A 16255-nucleotide genomic window follows, 5' to 3' on the forward strand; every position below is an offset into this window, starting at 1 on the left:
GTACCAGAGAGGATTTTCTACACAGCATGTTTTCCCCAAACATGTCACTAAACTGGAGGTGTGGTTTGAGAATGAGTTTCTTTACCATGCCAGTCAGCATAATGAAGAGAGAAAACCTCTCTCAAGCCCCAGACAGCTGGACAGTTTTACAAAGCAAATTTGGCATGAAAATGGTCTTCTCTAAAGGGAAAACTCTCTGGGAGGTTATTTCCACCTTCATCTATTTCACATGTACCATTTCAGAAATAGTCTTCCTAGCTGAGGGGATGCTTTGTTTTCCAAAACTGCTTGTTCAAAAGTGTCTACATTCACAGGGCTCTTCAGCAGCAACCCATCATCTGCTGCTCCTCTATTCACTATTTCATGAACAAGCCACCAATTCCTTAACACTGCTTCATAAACACTATTATTATCCTGTTTTCCTGCCTCTTACCCTTGTCTGGTGTTGATTCATCCAAGCAGGATGGTAACCATAGATGCAATCATTCAGAAATACGCAGATAGAAAGATAATTTAATCTCAAATGGAACAGCCGAGATGCCTCCAGAAGGCCAGAATCATCCTGACTGGAAAGTCTTGCTTGTCTATCTTCTATGCCACATAAACTGCTCCTAAATTGAGTACATCTCTTGAACTCTAAGCAGCATCCTGCATCTATTACTTCAATCCCTGCAGTAAAAAGTTGCTGTCTGTGGAATTATCATATACTGGTTTTCAGGACAGCATCCTCAGCAGGCAGAAGGTGTGGCTACATAAGCTCGGTGAAGCACAGGCTCACCTTAGCAGATCCAAAGCAAAATAACTGATGTTAAGGACGGCTTTGTTTTCTGCAAATGACTTGCTAGAAATGTGTCTAACGGCTCCACCTACGAGAAGGAAAGGCTTACTTTTGAGGGTCGATGTGTTCCATGGCAACTCTCATCACATCGCATATGAGGTTAATTTTTGTCTGGTGAGGATGGCAGTGTAGCTGAGCGTTACTGCTACCATTCAGAGCTGGGTACATGCTCTTTGTGAAGTCTTCTTCTCTAAATAAAAAGACACCATGAATACGAGCATGGTCCCTCACACAGTCCACCACAAGTGCACACAGAAAATAACCACTCAACAAAAAACAAATCTTAAGTCATTCAATACTAACATACAACCTGACACACCACTGGAAAGTTCTCAAACATCCCTCAGCCTTCCCAATTGGTTCTCAGACAGAAGAGGAAATTTAAAAATAAACCAGAACAATTATTTCAGCTGCCCAAAAAAAGATCAGATGGTAAAATTTTCAAGGTAGAGCTATCTTCTAGCTAACCACAGAACATTTTGGAAAATTCAGCCATTTGCTTTTATTTCTAGACAAAGATTTAAAGTCAAGTGAAAACTGAAAATAAAGCAGAAGAGATAAGTGATAGCTCCAGGTCATAAAGAATTATTTAGCAAGCTTGAAAAGTCCTGAAGCTACCAATGCCCTCAAAGCCTCTTGTCACTCAGCCTTTGAGAATGAAGTGAGTGGACCTGACCTGGGTCTCTAAGTACCCTGCCCACAGGCTTCAGATAAAGAGTGCTGTCCTGTTCCAATTTGTGAGAGAAGAGAACTTTCTCAATTCATGTTCACCCTGTATAGCAAACAGTAAGACAAGCCAAAGCAGTCAGATGATGTACTAATCCCCTGCTGAAAAAGATCTGATAGCTACACATGCAAGATGGAATTCCCAAGACAGCACACTGACTCTCTCTGAAACAACTGAGCTTACCCAAGTCTTTATAACCCAGGATTCCAGGTTTCTGACTACTTGCACCCACACTGAAGAATTGGCAATATTTTGAAAGGATAATATATCACCACCAAACACATGCATGCTTCCCTTGGCAAAGATATACTCACTTCAGCTCTGTAAAAAACAAGTTGATGCAATTCACAGAATCTATTTGCCTGATAAAGGTTTCTGCATTTTCCAGAAACACCTGAAATGAACAAAAGTATTAACCATTTATTTTGAACAAGTATGTTAAGCATAAGACCAAATTCAAAGACCTGCAAGTGACAGGAAACACTAAATCCAACCTGTCTGCATGAGAATGCAGCAATGCAGAGCATCCATCTCTGCTGCAAGCAGAGATGACAGCACCACCTGCTCTTTTGAGCTCACTGTTCACTGACAGTGGATTGTAAGCTAGATGGCTATGAAAAACATCACAACAGGATCGAGCATACTTGCCTTGGGGTTGTGGTCATAAAGGAGATTGAGGTTGATTCTCAGCTTCTGCATGCACTGAAATGCTTCCCTGAACATAAGCCTGGAGAAAAGAATCGAGTGTGATAGTTTACATGGTGGATAGGGGCATTTACAAAGAAAGCAACTGACTAGAATGAAGCTGACTAGAACTGGGAAGGGAACAGCCTAGGGAGCAAGCCTTCCAGAAAAGATGCACAAGGTCAGTCCTGTTCATTGTCAATCTCTTTAGAAAGACAGACCAACACACCAGGCTGAGAAAGTGACACAGGCCTTGCATTATTTTTTCTTCTCTCTTAGAACTGCATTTTAATCTAAGGGACTAGCTTCTGTGTCATAAAACATCATTGTAAATCAATGAAACAAATGAAAAATAAAACCTAGCAAGCTTCATCATGAAGTGATTGATATGTCTGGAGCAGACAAAGGTATCTGCCACCCACACAGCCTACAGTCTGAGCACACATACAAGCCCTTTGGTGGTGAAGTGAGTGGCACCTGGGACTACTGAAAGCTGGGATTCTTGTTGGTGGATCCAGAAACAGGTTTGTTCCCACTAATGAAGTAACACATTTGGGTTTGGGCTGGGTTGGAAGGGACCTTGAAGTTCATCTAGTTTCAATCACTCTGCACTTTCACTAGGCCAGACTGGTCAAGGCCACATCCAACCTGGCTTTGTACACCTTCAGGCCTGAAGCCTCCACAACTTCTCTTGACAACCTGTTCCAGTGCCTCGTCACTCTCATGGGCAAGAACTTCTTCCTAATCAGTTCCTCTGAGTTTAGCCTCACTGCTACCTCCAGCACAATAAAACCAGGTCAGCCTTTAACAGTTCCAACAGGGTGAAGGAAGACCAGAACACACCAGTGTGATTTACCTGTCCAGCCACTTACGAATCTGTGTAAGAACCAGAGCTCGGTGGTGGACAGTCTCCAAATTTCCTCTTGGCATCTGTAACACAAGATCCATGCAATTACTTGTAGTTACTCTGCTTGCACTGAAGGCACAGTGAGGACTGGTCAATTTTCCAGGCCTGCCCGATACCTGCAGACACAAGACTGTTCATTCATGTGCTAGTTTGAGCCTAGCTAGAATGTTTAGGTGAGAAGAAATAGATTACAGGCTGTGGAAGGAAAACAAAGGTGACGTCTACCTCACTCACACACTTGCTGAGAGATAAAATAACAACAATCCAAACATCCATAGGGCACTTCTGCTGGGGAGCTCCAAGCAGCATTTCTCTCTAGCCCCTCTAGAGTTTCTCTGATTAATCACTTTGCTTCCTAACCCCCTGGCCAAACCTTCATTCTTCCTTGGGACTGGGATAAGGTTGAGAGAGGCAGGGGGGGAGAAGGTGAAAGGGTGGTTGGGGGCCCCTCCTGAGGACTCAGGTTTCTGGGATGGCTGTTGTGTTTCTGTATTACCTTTTTACCTTGTATATTTCTGTATATAAATGTATATATTGTAAATATCTGCTTGTATATTGTGCTAAGCTGTACACAAATAGCTTCATTCAATTCCCAGAGCCGGCTGAGTCTAGTCTGGGTGATTTCCAAAGTGTGGGGGGACAGGTAACACCCAAACCATCACAATTCACCTCGAAGGACATACAACTTCAACAGCTTCTGGAAGTACATTTGAAAATTCTCTCAGTTCAGAAACATTCCCTCCTCAGGAGACTGGACTCTGCTCAACCAGGCAACACCCAAAGCAACCTGATCAAGCTTCCAGGTTGCCCTGCTTTGAGAAGAGCATTGAGCCACACACCTCCAGAGATGCCTTTCAGAGGACATCCTTTTCATTCTGTGAATGTCTGATGGTTCTGAAGAATGAGCTCAGCACTTCAGACAAACTTGTGCCAGGGCCAGTCGAAGGCTGCTTGTGAATATGGCAAGTACTTGGTGAGTTTAGATATACCACAAGATGCCACAACATGACGCACATTACCCCAGCCATTGGAAACTTGAGAAGACCTCTCCGGTTCTGTTCACACACAGATGTTGGCACTAAGCCTGACTCAAACAGGCACGTTCAAAATCCAGCCAAGCTGCTAGAGATTCAGGAGATGCTGAGCTGCACCTGTTCAGGGCAGCAGCTCTGCAGCACACATTATCTGTGGGTTGGCCAGCTGCCCACTGAGATGTCCTCCTCTACTTCCCCTGAGAGCAGACCTCAACAGACATAAGCAGAACACTAACCTGCAGCACAACCTTTGTGTCCTGAGGCACAATGGTGACGATGCGTGAACCTCGTTCCACCATGCGCAGAGTCTCACTGTTGGGTGCAGCAGCACTGCTTAGGCCAGCCTGAAGGGCTGAAGACAATACATTTGTCAGCACACATAGCACTGTACAGTGCAGTGCCCCCAGTCAGGTTCTGCTAGGCCACACTGGACCAACTCAGTCATCAATACACCAGCGATCTCCAAAGGCTCCAGACAGAAAGGGCATCTCTTAAAGCTAAGCAGTGCTGCATATGAAGTAGAGATGGGTTCTCTACACAGCAGAGTCATGAGGCTCAACAGACCAGATGAAAGGAGCACTGAAAGATGTAACAGACAAGTAAGTAGCTATTTTGCCCTCCCCATGGTTTTCACACCTCTCACAGCCAGATGCCTCTAGAATCTCTAACTGGGATCCCTTCTTTACCACACATCCTCAAATAGTATGCAGATGTTTTGGTTTTATTTGGACATGGAGCATAGGAAGGAAATGTCTAAGCTGTTGAAAACAGTGAAAGGACAATAACTAGAGGACAAATTTTGTCCCCACAGAGGTGGATGCGAGATACAAAGTTGGTTCCTTAATGGTCCTTGCTCCCCCATGGAGTTTTGAAGGCACCTCCCTTCCTCCACTTCTTAAGCAGTGGCTCCAAGTGACCCAAAAAACATCAGGTTTGGATCTTAACCATAGAGATGTTTTGTATTTCCAAGGCAATGGTCATGAGCTGTCAGCAGCAGGAAGCCAGAGTCACCTTTCACTGACATGTTCTTCAAGCAGAAGCATTGACAGGTGTGGGAGCTGGTTGTCACCACCAAAAACTCATTGTATGTTGTAAATGAGGTGATGTTGGATGCAACCTGTAGAAAAACGATGAAGTTTATTACTGCAGAAAGTGGAATAGTTCCTCTGACAGAAGACAAAAGGATGCAATGAGAGGCATAAACTTCAATACCTCAGCATCGTTAACAAAGAACCGGCATCGATCTGTGAGGCCCAAGACCACCTCCTGTAAATACAAAAGATGACAAAGAGAAGCTACCTTACAGTGAGGTACTGAGTACCTTACATGATTTACTTAGGGAAGCTGGACCTGATCATGCAACCTCTGCACCAAAAAGGCTTATTTAAATGCCTTTAAACACTTCTGGCTGAAAACTCAGCTTGGTCCACCCTGTAACAGAAACTGCACAGTAACAAAACAGAAGCAGAACCCACACTAGATTTGGTCTAGAATGCCAGAGGAATGGCACTAGTACAGAGCAAAGTAGCTTCATACAGCACCCGCACTGAAAAGAAGGATCCCTGAAACTCCCATCAAAACAGCTTGTTGTTCCTTAAGCTGTCAAGAAACCATCACCAACAGCAAACAACAGTAGTAGGATAGCTTTAGTAACTTGATGCAGCCTTGTGAAGAACATCATTAAAAAGTAACAGTGGATCCTGGGCAGAGGATCATGGTGCATGTTTGAGAAAGAACAGGCTTGGGTTTTTTTTCTGGCATGTGGGACATAAGAAAAAGTGAGCATTGAATCTGCACACAGGGCACTGAGTCTGCTCATAGTCTAACTTACTTCACCACTGATCTTCGTGATAGAAGTCTCCACACAAGAGTAGGGAAACTGCACAGCAGAACCACAGCTAGTTTTCCAGTGCTCAAGGACTGGAGTAGAAGACTCTGAAAAGAAGATCAAAGTGTTTTCTAGCCCATCTAAGATTCATTCAGGACAGCCACAGGACAGGGAATAATATATGCTATCTGACAGAGAGGAGGCATGCTGACAGACAAGAAGGTTGTAACTTCTAATGGTCCCACGCCATCTTTATTCCACTGTGGAACAAGAAAGAAGTGCCGAAGACGTGGCGGTCAGCCAGCGGTTATAAAATCACTAAACCAGTCATCTTCCCAAATCACAAAAACACTCAGGTTGGAACAGACCCTCAGGATCACCAAGTTCAGCCTACTTTACAAAGTACAACTCTAAACCATATTCCCAAGCACCACATCTGAACTACCTTTAAACACATCCAGGGTTTGTGACTCAACCAACTCCCTGGGCAGGCTATTCTAAAGTTTGGGCCCTCAATCTCAACACCAAGTGCTTTCTGACACAAATCACTAATTTTGGCCAAATTTTTAGAGCAGAGAGAGCATGAAAGGTGTGACCAACTACCAACAAGGGTCACCTGTGCCTCCCATGGTCAAGTGACCTCATAAAATCTTTAGAGAAATCTGTAATAACTACACCCCAGACTAGCTATTTTAGTAAGTCTCATCTTACCCCAGAGGTACTTCAGGATCTGTCTGTTAGCCAGCTGCAGAGCTACAGTTTTGGTCACTGGGCTGCAGCACACGCTGATTACTTCTCCATCTATAGGCACAGATGACCTGGAGGCAAGACACAGAACATCAGTCGCAGTAGATATGTTTAACATCTGGGTTCTGCACTTCCTATGGCAAGCTGCAATGACGCACATCTCAAGCACAGATAGATGCCTTGTTCCTGTAAGGATCTTCTGCAATCTTTTCAGACCTACCTCAGATGACACTGGCACCAACAGAGGAACAGCAACTCCAGCGAACATGCATTCCTCTTATTGTGTTAGTCACTGCGCTCTGCAGAGCCCAGCTAGTCTGCAGTTCATATGCACATAATCCTGTCTTTGCTGTGTGAGGGCTGCACAAGGCAACTCTCAGGATACTTTTGGGAAGCAGATTTCTGCACCCCAGGTGGTTTCCTTCTGTGGTTTCATTTTAGCCTAACTGACCTCACAGAGCCCAGAAGATGAGGACAGGTGTAGTAAAGGTTACCAGTTCCCTTCTGGTCTTTAAAAATGGTGGGCAAGGGGTAGAAGGGAATCACATAGAATCACACAATCAGTCAGGGTTGGAAGGGACCACAAGGATTATCTAGTTCCAACCCCCCTGCCATGGGCAGGGACACCCTACCCTAGATCAGGCTGCCCACAGCCTCATCCAGCCTGGCCTTAAACACCTCCACGCATGGGGCCTCAACCACCTCCCTGGGCAACCCATTCCAGGGTCTAACAACTCTCATAGTGAAGAACTTCCTCCTCACGAATCTACTCATCTCCAGCTTCACTCCATTCCCCCTAGTCCTGTAACTACCTGATATCCTGAATAGTCCTTCCCTAGCTTTTTTGTAGGCCCCATTCAGATGCTGAAAGGCCACAATAAGGTCTCCTCAGAGCCTCCTCTTCTCCAGACTGAATATGCCCAATTCTTTCAGTCTGTCCTTGTAGGAGAGGTGCTCCAGCCCTCTGATCATCCCAGTGGCCCTTCCTGGGACGCGCTCCAGCATGTCTACATCCTTCTTGTAATGGGGGCTCCAGAACTGGACAGTACTCCAGGTGTGGTCTCACCAGAGCAGAGGGGGAGAATCACCTCCCTCGACCTGCTGGCTACACTTTCTCCTGATGCAGCCCAGGATCTGGTTGGCCCTCTGGGCTGCAAATGCACACTGCTGGCTCATGTTGAGCTTCTCATCCACCAGCACCCCCAAGTCCCTCTCCTCAGGGCTGCTCTCCAGCCAGGCACTGCCCAGCCTCTATTGGTGCTTGAGATTGCCTTGACTCAGGTGCAGGACCTTGCATTTGGTCTTGTTGAACCTCATGAGGTTGGCTTGTGCCCACCTCTCCAGCCTGTCCAGGTCCCTCTGGATGGCAACCCTTCCCTCCAGCATGTCTGCTGCACCACAGAGCTTGGTGTCAGCAAATTTGCTGAGGGTGCACTCAATTCTGTCCATGTCACTGACAAAGATGTTGAACAAGCCCAGTCCCAGGACTGATCCCTGAGGGACTCCGCTTGCCACTGGCCTCCCCTTGGAGATGGACCCATGGACAACCACACTTTGGGTGCGGCCATCAAGCCAATTCTTTGTCCACTTCATGGTCCACCCATCAAACCCATGTGTCACCAGCTTGGAGACCAAGATGTGGTGCGGGACAGTGCCAAAGGCCTTGCTCAGGTCCAGGCAAATGACATCAGTTGCTCACCCCTCATCTATGAAGGGCTGAAATTCAGACAAAGGAACAGAGCTATTCTACACTGACAAACACATGCTAGCATACATTGTCTTGCCCTGCTGAGTGTGGAACAAGCTGCCTAGAGGTGTTGTGGAGTTTCCACCTCTGGAGGCATTCAAAACCCAACCAGACACATTTCTGTGTGATTTACTCCAGGAGGTTAGGGTAGGTGATTTTCAGAGGTTCCTTCCAATGCATACCATGATGGGACACTGATCAGTAAGCAGCTTCATGAGCTGTTTGGTCCTTCTTCAGGAAGAGGCTAATTTCCCTTGCAGCCCCAAGCCTGGATGTCTACTGAGAAATTTATTTCTGGACTTTATATCACTTCTGGACTCTGTAGTTCATGAAAGACAAGGAACTACTGAAGAGAGTCCAACGGAGGGACACAAAGATCATATGGAGACTGAAGCATCTTACAAGGGGAGTCTGAAAAGGTTATGGAGCACTGGAACAGGCTGTGAAGAGATGTTGTGAAGTCTCCTCCTGTGGAGACTTTCAAAATCTGCCTGAATGAGTTCCTGTGCAACCTACTCGAGGTGAATCTGCTCTGGCAGGGTGGTTGGACTAGATGATCTCTGGAGATCCCTTCCAATCCCTACCATTCTGTGATTCTGAGAGGGAGCAGGAGAGGACAGGAAGGATGAGGACAATCGAGCTTGGTTTCGCCTTAAGTAAAGCAGCATGTGTCTTGTGCCCTGAAATGTTTCTGAAGTCCACATTGCTGCAATGACAAAAGTCATAACTGCCAATCTCAGAAAATCCTTATGAAGGAAGCATATTATTTAGACAGGTGTGTTGTTGTCAATGGTGCTCACAGCATTATTACAATGAATGTGGCTATTTGGTTATTACTCAATGAACATTCTTTTCTCAGTATCAGAAGAATAACCCTAGCTCCTGTAATATGCTGAGGAGCAGCAGTTAATGTGAGAGTAACCACAGCAAAACTACAGAAGAGTACATCAAGCTAGTAATGCTCTGGTTTTAAAATGACTTCTCTATCTCTTGTTCTCTCTGTATAAACATTGGTAGCAACTGCAGCAACTAATCCGTAACATACAAAATCCTTGTGCTAGTTTGAGCCCAGCTAGAATGTTTTGGTGAGAAGAACTAGATTACAGGCTGTGAAAAGAAAACAATGGTGACGCTTACTTCACTCATAGGCTTGCTGAGACGTATCAGAATGAGAGCCTGATGGGGGAAGAGAGCAGCACTGAGGCTAGCTCCTCTGAAACACGCTTTTTTTTGAAGACTTCAAAGCAGAGAAAACTGAATCTATTGGTATGTATCCATTAGGGGTCCTGGCAGTTCAAAAGTTTGGAAATACAGGGCTTTAGTTGACGCAGATGCTCAGTGTACTTTATTGCCATCAAATTGCAAAGGGACAGAGTCTGTAACTGTTTCTGGAATCACTGGTGGATGTCAAGAGTTAACTAAGTTGCAGGCTGAAATAAGTTTAACTGGTAAAGAGTGGAAGAAACATACTATTGTAACTGGTCCTGATGCACCTTGCATTCTGGGAACTGACTTTTTGAGACAAGGTTGTTTCAAAGATCCTAAGTGCCACAAATGGGCTTTTGGAATAGCATCTGTAGAGATTGAGGATGGTAAATTGAAATTGTCCATTAGACCTGAACTTTCAGATCAAGCTGCAGTTGTGGGACATCATGACATAGAGGATCTGGAGCTGCCAACTGCTACTCAAACTGCACCACAGGCAGTACAGAACTAACCATGACTCTTTGTTGCCCATTCATCAGCTGATTCATCAACTGGAAAGTCAAGCTGTCATGAAGAAAGCTCATTCACCTTTCAACAGTCTGATTTGGCCTGTGCGCAAGCCTAATGGAGATGGTGTCTGACAGCAGACTTCTGTGCCCTCAGCTGTGCCAGACATGCTGGAACTCCAGTATGAGCTGGAGTCGAAGGAGATCCAACCTTGGTGATACTGTGATACTGTGAGACTAAATGGTATGCTAATGCTTTCTTCTCTATTGCCATAGCAAAGGAGTGCAGGCCTCAGTTTGCATTCACCTGGAGAGGAATCCAGTACCAGTTCAAACCTTTGCCTCAGGGGTGGAAACAGTTCAACAACCTGTCACTCAGTGATGCACAACGCATTGGAAAAAGGTAAAGCTCCAGAGCACATACAGTTCATCGACAACATAATTGTGTGGGGCCAAACTGCTGAGGAAGTCTTTGAGAAAGGTAACAAAATCATTGACACTCTTTTGCAAGTAGGTTTTGCCATTAAGAGAGACAAAGTCAAAGGACCTGCCAGAGAAATTCAGTTTCTGGGAGTGCAGTGGCAGGATGGTTGCTGTCACATGCCACAGGATGTGATCAATAAAGTCTCCACAATGGCAGTTCCCACCTATAAGAAGGACACTCTATCTTTCTTGGGTGCAGTGGGATTTTGGAGACTACACATTCCTGGATTCAGTCAAATTGTCAAACCTCTGCATGAAGTGACTCGTAAGAGAAACTATTTCGAGTGGGGAGCTGAACAACAAGCAGCCTTTGATCAAATTAAGCAAGAAGTAGTCCATGCAGTGGGCTTGGGACCTGTGCAATCTGGTCTGGACATTAAAAACATTCTGTACACAACTGAGTGACAATGGTCCAACTTGGAGCCTTTGGCAGAGAGCTCCAAATGATACTAGCAGCCTATGAAGGAGTGAAAGCAGCTTCTGAAGTGATTGGAACTGAGTCACAATTGCTTTTAGCTCCTAGATTGCCAGTTCTAAACTGGATGTTCAAAGGCAAAGGTTCATCACTGCATCATGCCACAGATGCAACCTGGTCTAAATGGATGGCTTTCATAACCCAATGAGCCATGAATGGGTAATCTCAATCACCCTCATCTGGTGGAGGTGATCACCAACTGGCAGGAAGGCACAGACTGTACAAAACCTCCAGAGGAGAAAATAACCCGTGCTGAAGAAGCTCCTCCCTATGGTGATCTCTCTGATCAGGAAAAGAACAATGCTTTGTTCACAGATGGTTCCTGTCATCTTGTTAGGAACAAGCAAAGGTGGAAGTCAGCAGTCTGGAGTCCTACCAGGAGAGTTACTGAAGAGAGAGATGGAGAAGGAGAATCCAGTCAGTTTGCTGAAATTAAAGCTGTCCAACTTGCTCTTGATGTGGCTAAACATGAAAATTGGCATATCCTTTACCTCTACACTGACTCATGGATGGTAGGCAATGCTCTATGGAGTTGGCTCAAAGACTGGAAAAAGAATGCCTGGCAAGGAAATGAAAGCCTATTTGGTGTGCTGATCTATGGCAGGACATTTACATGTGACTGGAGAGAATTCCAGTGAAGGTGCGGAACGTAGACGCACACATGCCTAAGAACAGAGCCACTGAGGAACACCAACACAACCAGCAGGCAGACCAAGCTGCTAAAATTTCTCAACTTGGTACAAACTCTGATCTTGGCCTTGATTGGAAACACCAAACTGAACTGTTCTTAGCTCGGTGGGCCCATGATCCATCTGGACATCAAGGCAGAGATGCAACACACCGATGGGCACGCCAATAGGTCAATTGACTTATCCATGGACACTACCATCCAAGTCATCCATGACTGTGACATCTGTGCTGCTATTAAGCAGGCTAAGCAAATCAAGCCCTTATGGTATGGTGAGCGATGGTCAAAGTACAAGTATGGAGAAGTCTGGCAGATTGACTACATCACTTTACCTCCATCTCGTTCTGGCAAGCAGTAAGTGCTAACGATGGTAGAGGCCAACACTGGATGGCTGGAAACCTATCCAGTTCCACATGCAACTGCACATAACACCATTCTTCCCTTGGAAAGACAAATCATGTGGAGACATGGAACTCCAGAGAGAAGTGAAACAGACACTGGCACTCACTTCAAGAACAACGTTGTGAGAAACTGGGCCAAAAAGCAGGGAAGATTGAGTGCTACAATGGTTTGCTGAAAACCACCCTAAAAGCCATTGGGGTTGGGACTCTCCACAAGCAACCTGGTTTGTAAACAGTAGGGGTCAGTAAACAGAGCAGGACCTGCAAAATGAGATTTGGTACCAACAGTAGATGGTGATAAAGTTCCTGTTGTACGTGAAAAGAATCTGTTAAGAAAAATTGTGTGGATATTTTCTCCTTTGGGTGAAGGGAAACCTGTCCAAGGGGTGGTTTCTGCTGAAGGTCTTGTTCATACGTACCGTGTAATGCAGGAGAAAGGTGAAATCCACTGCATTCCACAGAGAAATCTAACTTTAGCTGAAGGAGTTTAAATTCAGAGTGTATAATACAAGCTGTTTGGAGCTTTCTGCTCTAGGTACTATCAGTGTCCAATAAGACACAATCTACTAGAGAATCTCCAGTACGGGAGCATGAACCCACCGTCCCTGTTCTTGTCTCATCTATAAGGAGACAGACTGTTTGCTTTTCTAAGCTTTTGAACCACCTACACCTGAGATAGCTGGAACGAAGTGTGAATGGAACTTATAATATTCATTACTGCAAATATTATTTTAGATTAGACAGAACAGTTCTCAGCAATACTCTGAGTGAAACAGACGGGGTGGATTGTGCTAGTTTGAGCCTAGTTAGAATGTTTTGTTGAGAAGAATTAGATTACAGGCTGTGAAAAGGAAACAATGGTGATGTCCACTTCATTCATAGGCTTGCTGAGATGTGTAAGAACAAGAATATAAATACAGATAACAGAGTCACTCTCTCTCTCTCTGGGGCTCAACCTCTCTCTCTAACCTAACCTGCCATCTGTGTGACTAATCAATCCATCTGCTTCCTAACTCCCCTGGCTGACCCTTCAAACTATCTTGAGCACAAGGCAACGTCTTGGGTAAGGCAGAGGGGTGGAAGGAATGTGGCAAGGTGGTTGAGAGCCACTCTTGGGGACTTAGGTTTCTGGGAGGGCTGTTGTGTGTCTGTATTACCTTTTAAACTTGTTTATTTCCATATATACCTCAAATATCTGCTTGTATATCATGCTAAGCTGTAAATATAAAGCCTCATTCAATTTCCAGAGTTGCTGAGTCTAGTCTGGGTGATTTGCCAAAGTTGGGGGCAGGGCGGGTAATAGCAAAACAGTCCTTGTTCAAACTGTCTCATTTTCAATATATTTCAGATGTCGGACAAGTAATGAGAGGACAAGCAATGTCTTGGTCAGAGAACAAACAATACTAGTAGATCAATGCACACGAAAAAGAAACCACAGATTGTCTTTCAGGATAACAGAACAGTGGAGAATGAAAGCACTTTGGTAAAAAAAAAGGGTGATAGGTTGGACTGGATGATCTCTGAGGTCTCTTCCAACCTGGTTGATTCTATTCTATTCTTCTAGATAGTGTCCAGAGGTGGTCTCAGACTTCAATCAAAACTCTAGTACCTTAAATTCAGGGACCCTTCTTCATCTCCAGTCGTGTGAGGCACTGCAGTCAGGTGGTGAAGGACGGACTGAGCAGCATGCTGACCCTGACCCACCACCAGGAAGCTGTCATCTGGCAGCCAGGTGAGAAATCGGAGCCCCAGAGGATTCATCACTTCAGCGCTGTTGCTGCCCACGTCAATTCTGTCACAAAATAAGAGCAACTGGGAAGCAAACAGAACCTGATTTCAGAAGGTCACCTCAACGGAGAAAGGACAGTCTTCCTAGGCAAAGCCTGGTTGTTCAGGCTAAACATGGCTAAGAGGGCTCCAGTGCACAAACAGACAGTCACCCAAAACATGAATCTTGCCACAGGATAGGCTGAAGATGAAGCATGAGGCCAGGGAGTCCCATGTGCTTTCTCCAGGCTTCTGTGCCATTTATGTACAGGAACAAATGTAGAACAGGTCAGGTTTTCTTTTTCCACCTTGTCATTGTCCCTGCCATGCAAGCAGCTCCGTTGGCTCAGTGTGCCACTATCAAGGGCCTGGACACTGCACAGCCATTCCTTTGGCTCTGGCAGCAGGAGCACAAAATGCAACACCACAATGCCAAGAGCACCAGGCACAGGAAGGTTTGTCTTAGTACTGTTCACTCACAGCCACTGCTACCGCTAGAACAAGACCTCAGTCAAGGGCAACGCTCAGGATAAATTGCCCACTGGGCTGCCTTCTCCTTAGTACTAGCTGTAGCCACTGCCTCAGCACAATGAAACAATGTTATCTGACAACGTGTTCAACATCCTGAAGCATGTGGTCACAGCTGAGACCTCCAAATATGCAGCCAGGCACTATGTTTTTCCTCCCTGCTACAGCTGTTCTAGTTCTGTGTTACCTGTAGGTTTTATCCAGGCATGGTGTTTCCACAGATGCTTTAAATCCATTTCCACCCACAGCTCCAAATCTGACACTGGGGTCAGGCACTGTGCTCTGTCCTAGCAAGCAAAGATGAAAGCAGAGTTTAGGCATGCTGCCCTAAGAACCCTTCTGTCTTCATTCTCATAAAGCAGATGTTACAGGAAACTATTATAGAAGTTAGAAATAGCTCAAAACTGAAGCTGGCAAAGGAAGTAAGACAGAACAAGAAGGGCTTCTTCAAATATATCAGTAGAAAAACGAGGAACAGGGAAGGTGCGGAATAAGGAGACATAACTAAGGACGCAGAGAAGGCAGAGCTGCTGAATGCCACCTCTGCTTCAGTCTTTACACCTAAGATCAAACCTCCCTATGTACTCCAGACCCTGGATGAAGGAGAGGAAGCCTGGAGGAGGGAATGCTCCCCACTGGTCAGTACAGACTGGGTTAGGGATCAGTTGCACAAATTGAACATTCACGAGTCCACAGGCATGCAAGGGTGCTGAGAGAACTGGCTGATGTTATCACTCTGCCACTCTCCATCATTTTTGCCAAATCATGGCAGTCAGGACAGGTGCCTGCCGACTGGAGGAGAGCCAATGTCACTCCATTCTTCAAAAAGGGCAAGAAAGACGTTCCAGGAAACTACAGACCAGTCAGCCTCACCTCCATCCCTGGAAAAATGAGGGAGCTGCTCCTGTTAGGGGGCATCTCAAGGCACTTGGAAGAGAAGAAGGTTATCAGTAGTCAGCATGGATTTACAAAGGGGAGGTCATGCTTGACTAACCTGATAGCATTTTATGATGCCACAACTGGGAAATCAGTGGATGTAGTCTACCTTAACAAGACCTTTGACACTTCTGTCATGACATTTTAGTGAGCAAGCTGAGGAAGTGTGGGATGGAAGAGCAGTGAGGTGGGTTAGGAACCGGTTGCAAGACAGAGTTCAGAGGGTGGTGATCAATGGTGCCAGGTCCAGCTGGAGAGCTGTGACTAGTCGTGCCCCCAGGGATCAGTGCTGGGGCCAGTCCTGTTCAACATCTTCATCAATGACATTGATGAGGGCACAGAGTGTCTGTTCAGCAAGTTTGCTGATGACACCAAGCTGGGAGGCTTGGCTGATACCGGGGAAGGCTGTGTGGCCATCCAGAAAGACCTAAACAGACTGGAGAGCTAGGCACAGAGGAACAAAATGACGTTCAACAAGGACAAGTGCAGAGTCCTGCACCTGAGGAGGAATAATAAACTGCACCAGTAGAGGCTGGGAGGTGATCTGCTGGAGAGCAGTCCTGTGGAGAGGGACCTGGGGGTCCCGGTGGATAACAAGTTAACCATGGCACAGCAATGTGCCCTTGTGGCCAAGAAGGCCAATGGGATCCTGGGGTGTATTAGGAGGAGTGTGTCCAGCAGATCAAGGGAGATTCTCCTTCCCCTCTTACTCTGCCCTGGTGAGACCTCGTCTTGAATACTGCGTTTAGTTTT

The 16255-nt window shown here is 45.7% G+C and overlaps 1 protein-coding gene across 1 annotated transcript in view; it reads right to left on the minus strand.

Moving 5' to 3' along the window:
- ELP1 (elongator acetyltransferase complex subunit 1) overlaps positions 1–16255 on the minus strand; it is a 54959-nt gene that overhangs the window by 13923 nt on the left and 24781 nt on the right. The window contains exons 12-22 of the mRNA XM_064176661.1: positions 14754–14853; positions 13881–14063; positions 6730–6836; positions 6022–6125; positions 5403–5456; positions 5202–5307; positions 4427–4542; positions 3106–3179; positions 2214–2292; positions 1880–1959; positions 888–1028 (exon numbers count right to left, since the gene is read on the minus strand). Of these exons, the coding sequence (XP_064032731.1) occupies positions 888–1028; positions 1880–1959; positions 2214–2292; positions 3106–3179; positions 4427–4542; positions 5202–5307; positions 5403–5456; positions 6022–6125; positions 6730–6836; positions 13881–14063; positions 14754–14853 (1144 nt within the window). The remainder of the gene's footprint in view (positions 1–887; positions 1029–1879; positions 1960–2213; positions 2293–3105; positions 3180–4426; positions 4543–5201; positions 5308–5402; positions 5457–6021; positions 6126–6729; positions 6837–13880; positions 14064–14753; positions 14854–16255) is intronic.

The sequence above is a fragment of the Pogoniulus pusillus genome, chromosome Z, assembly GCF_015220805.1.
Source record: "Pogoniulus pusillus isolate bPogPus1 chromosome Z, bPogPus1.pri, whole genome shotgun sequence".
Classification (NCBI taxonomy): domain Eukaryota; kingdom Metazoa; phylum Chordata; class Aves; order Piciformes; family Lybiidae; genus Pogoniulus; species Pogoniulus pusillus.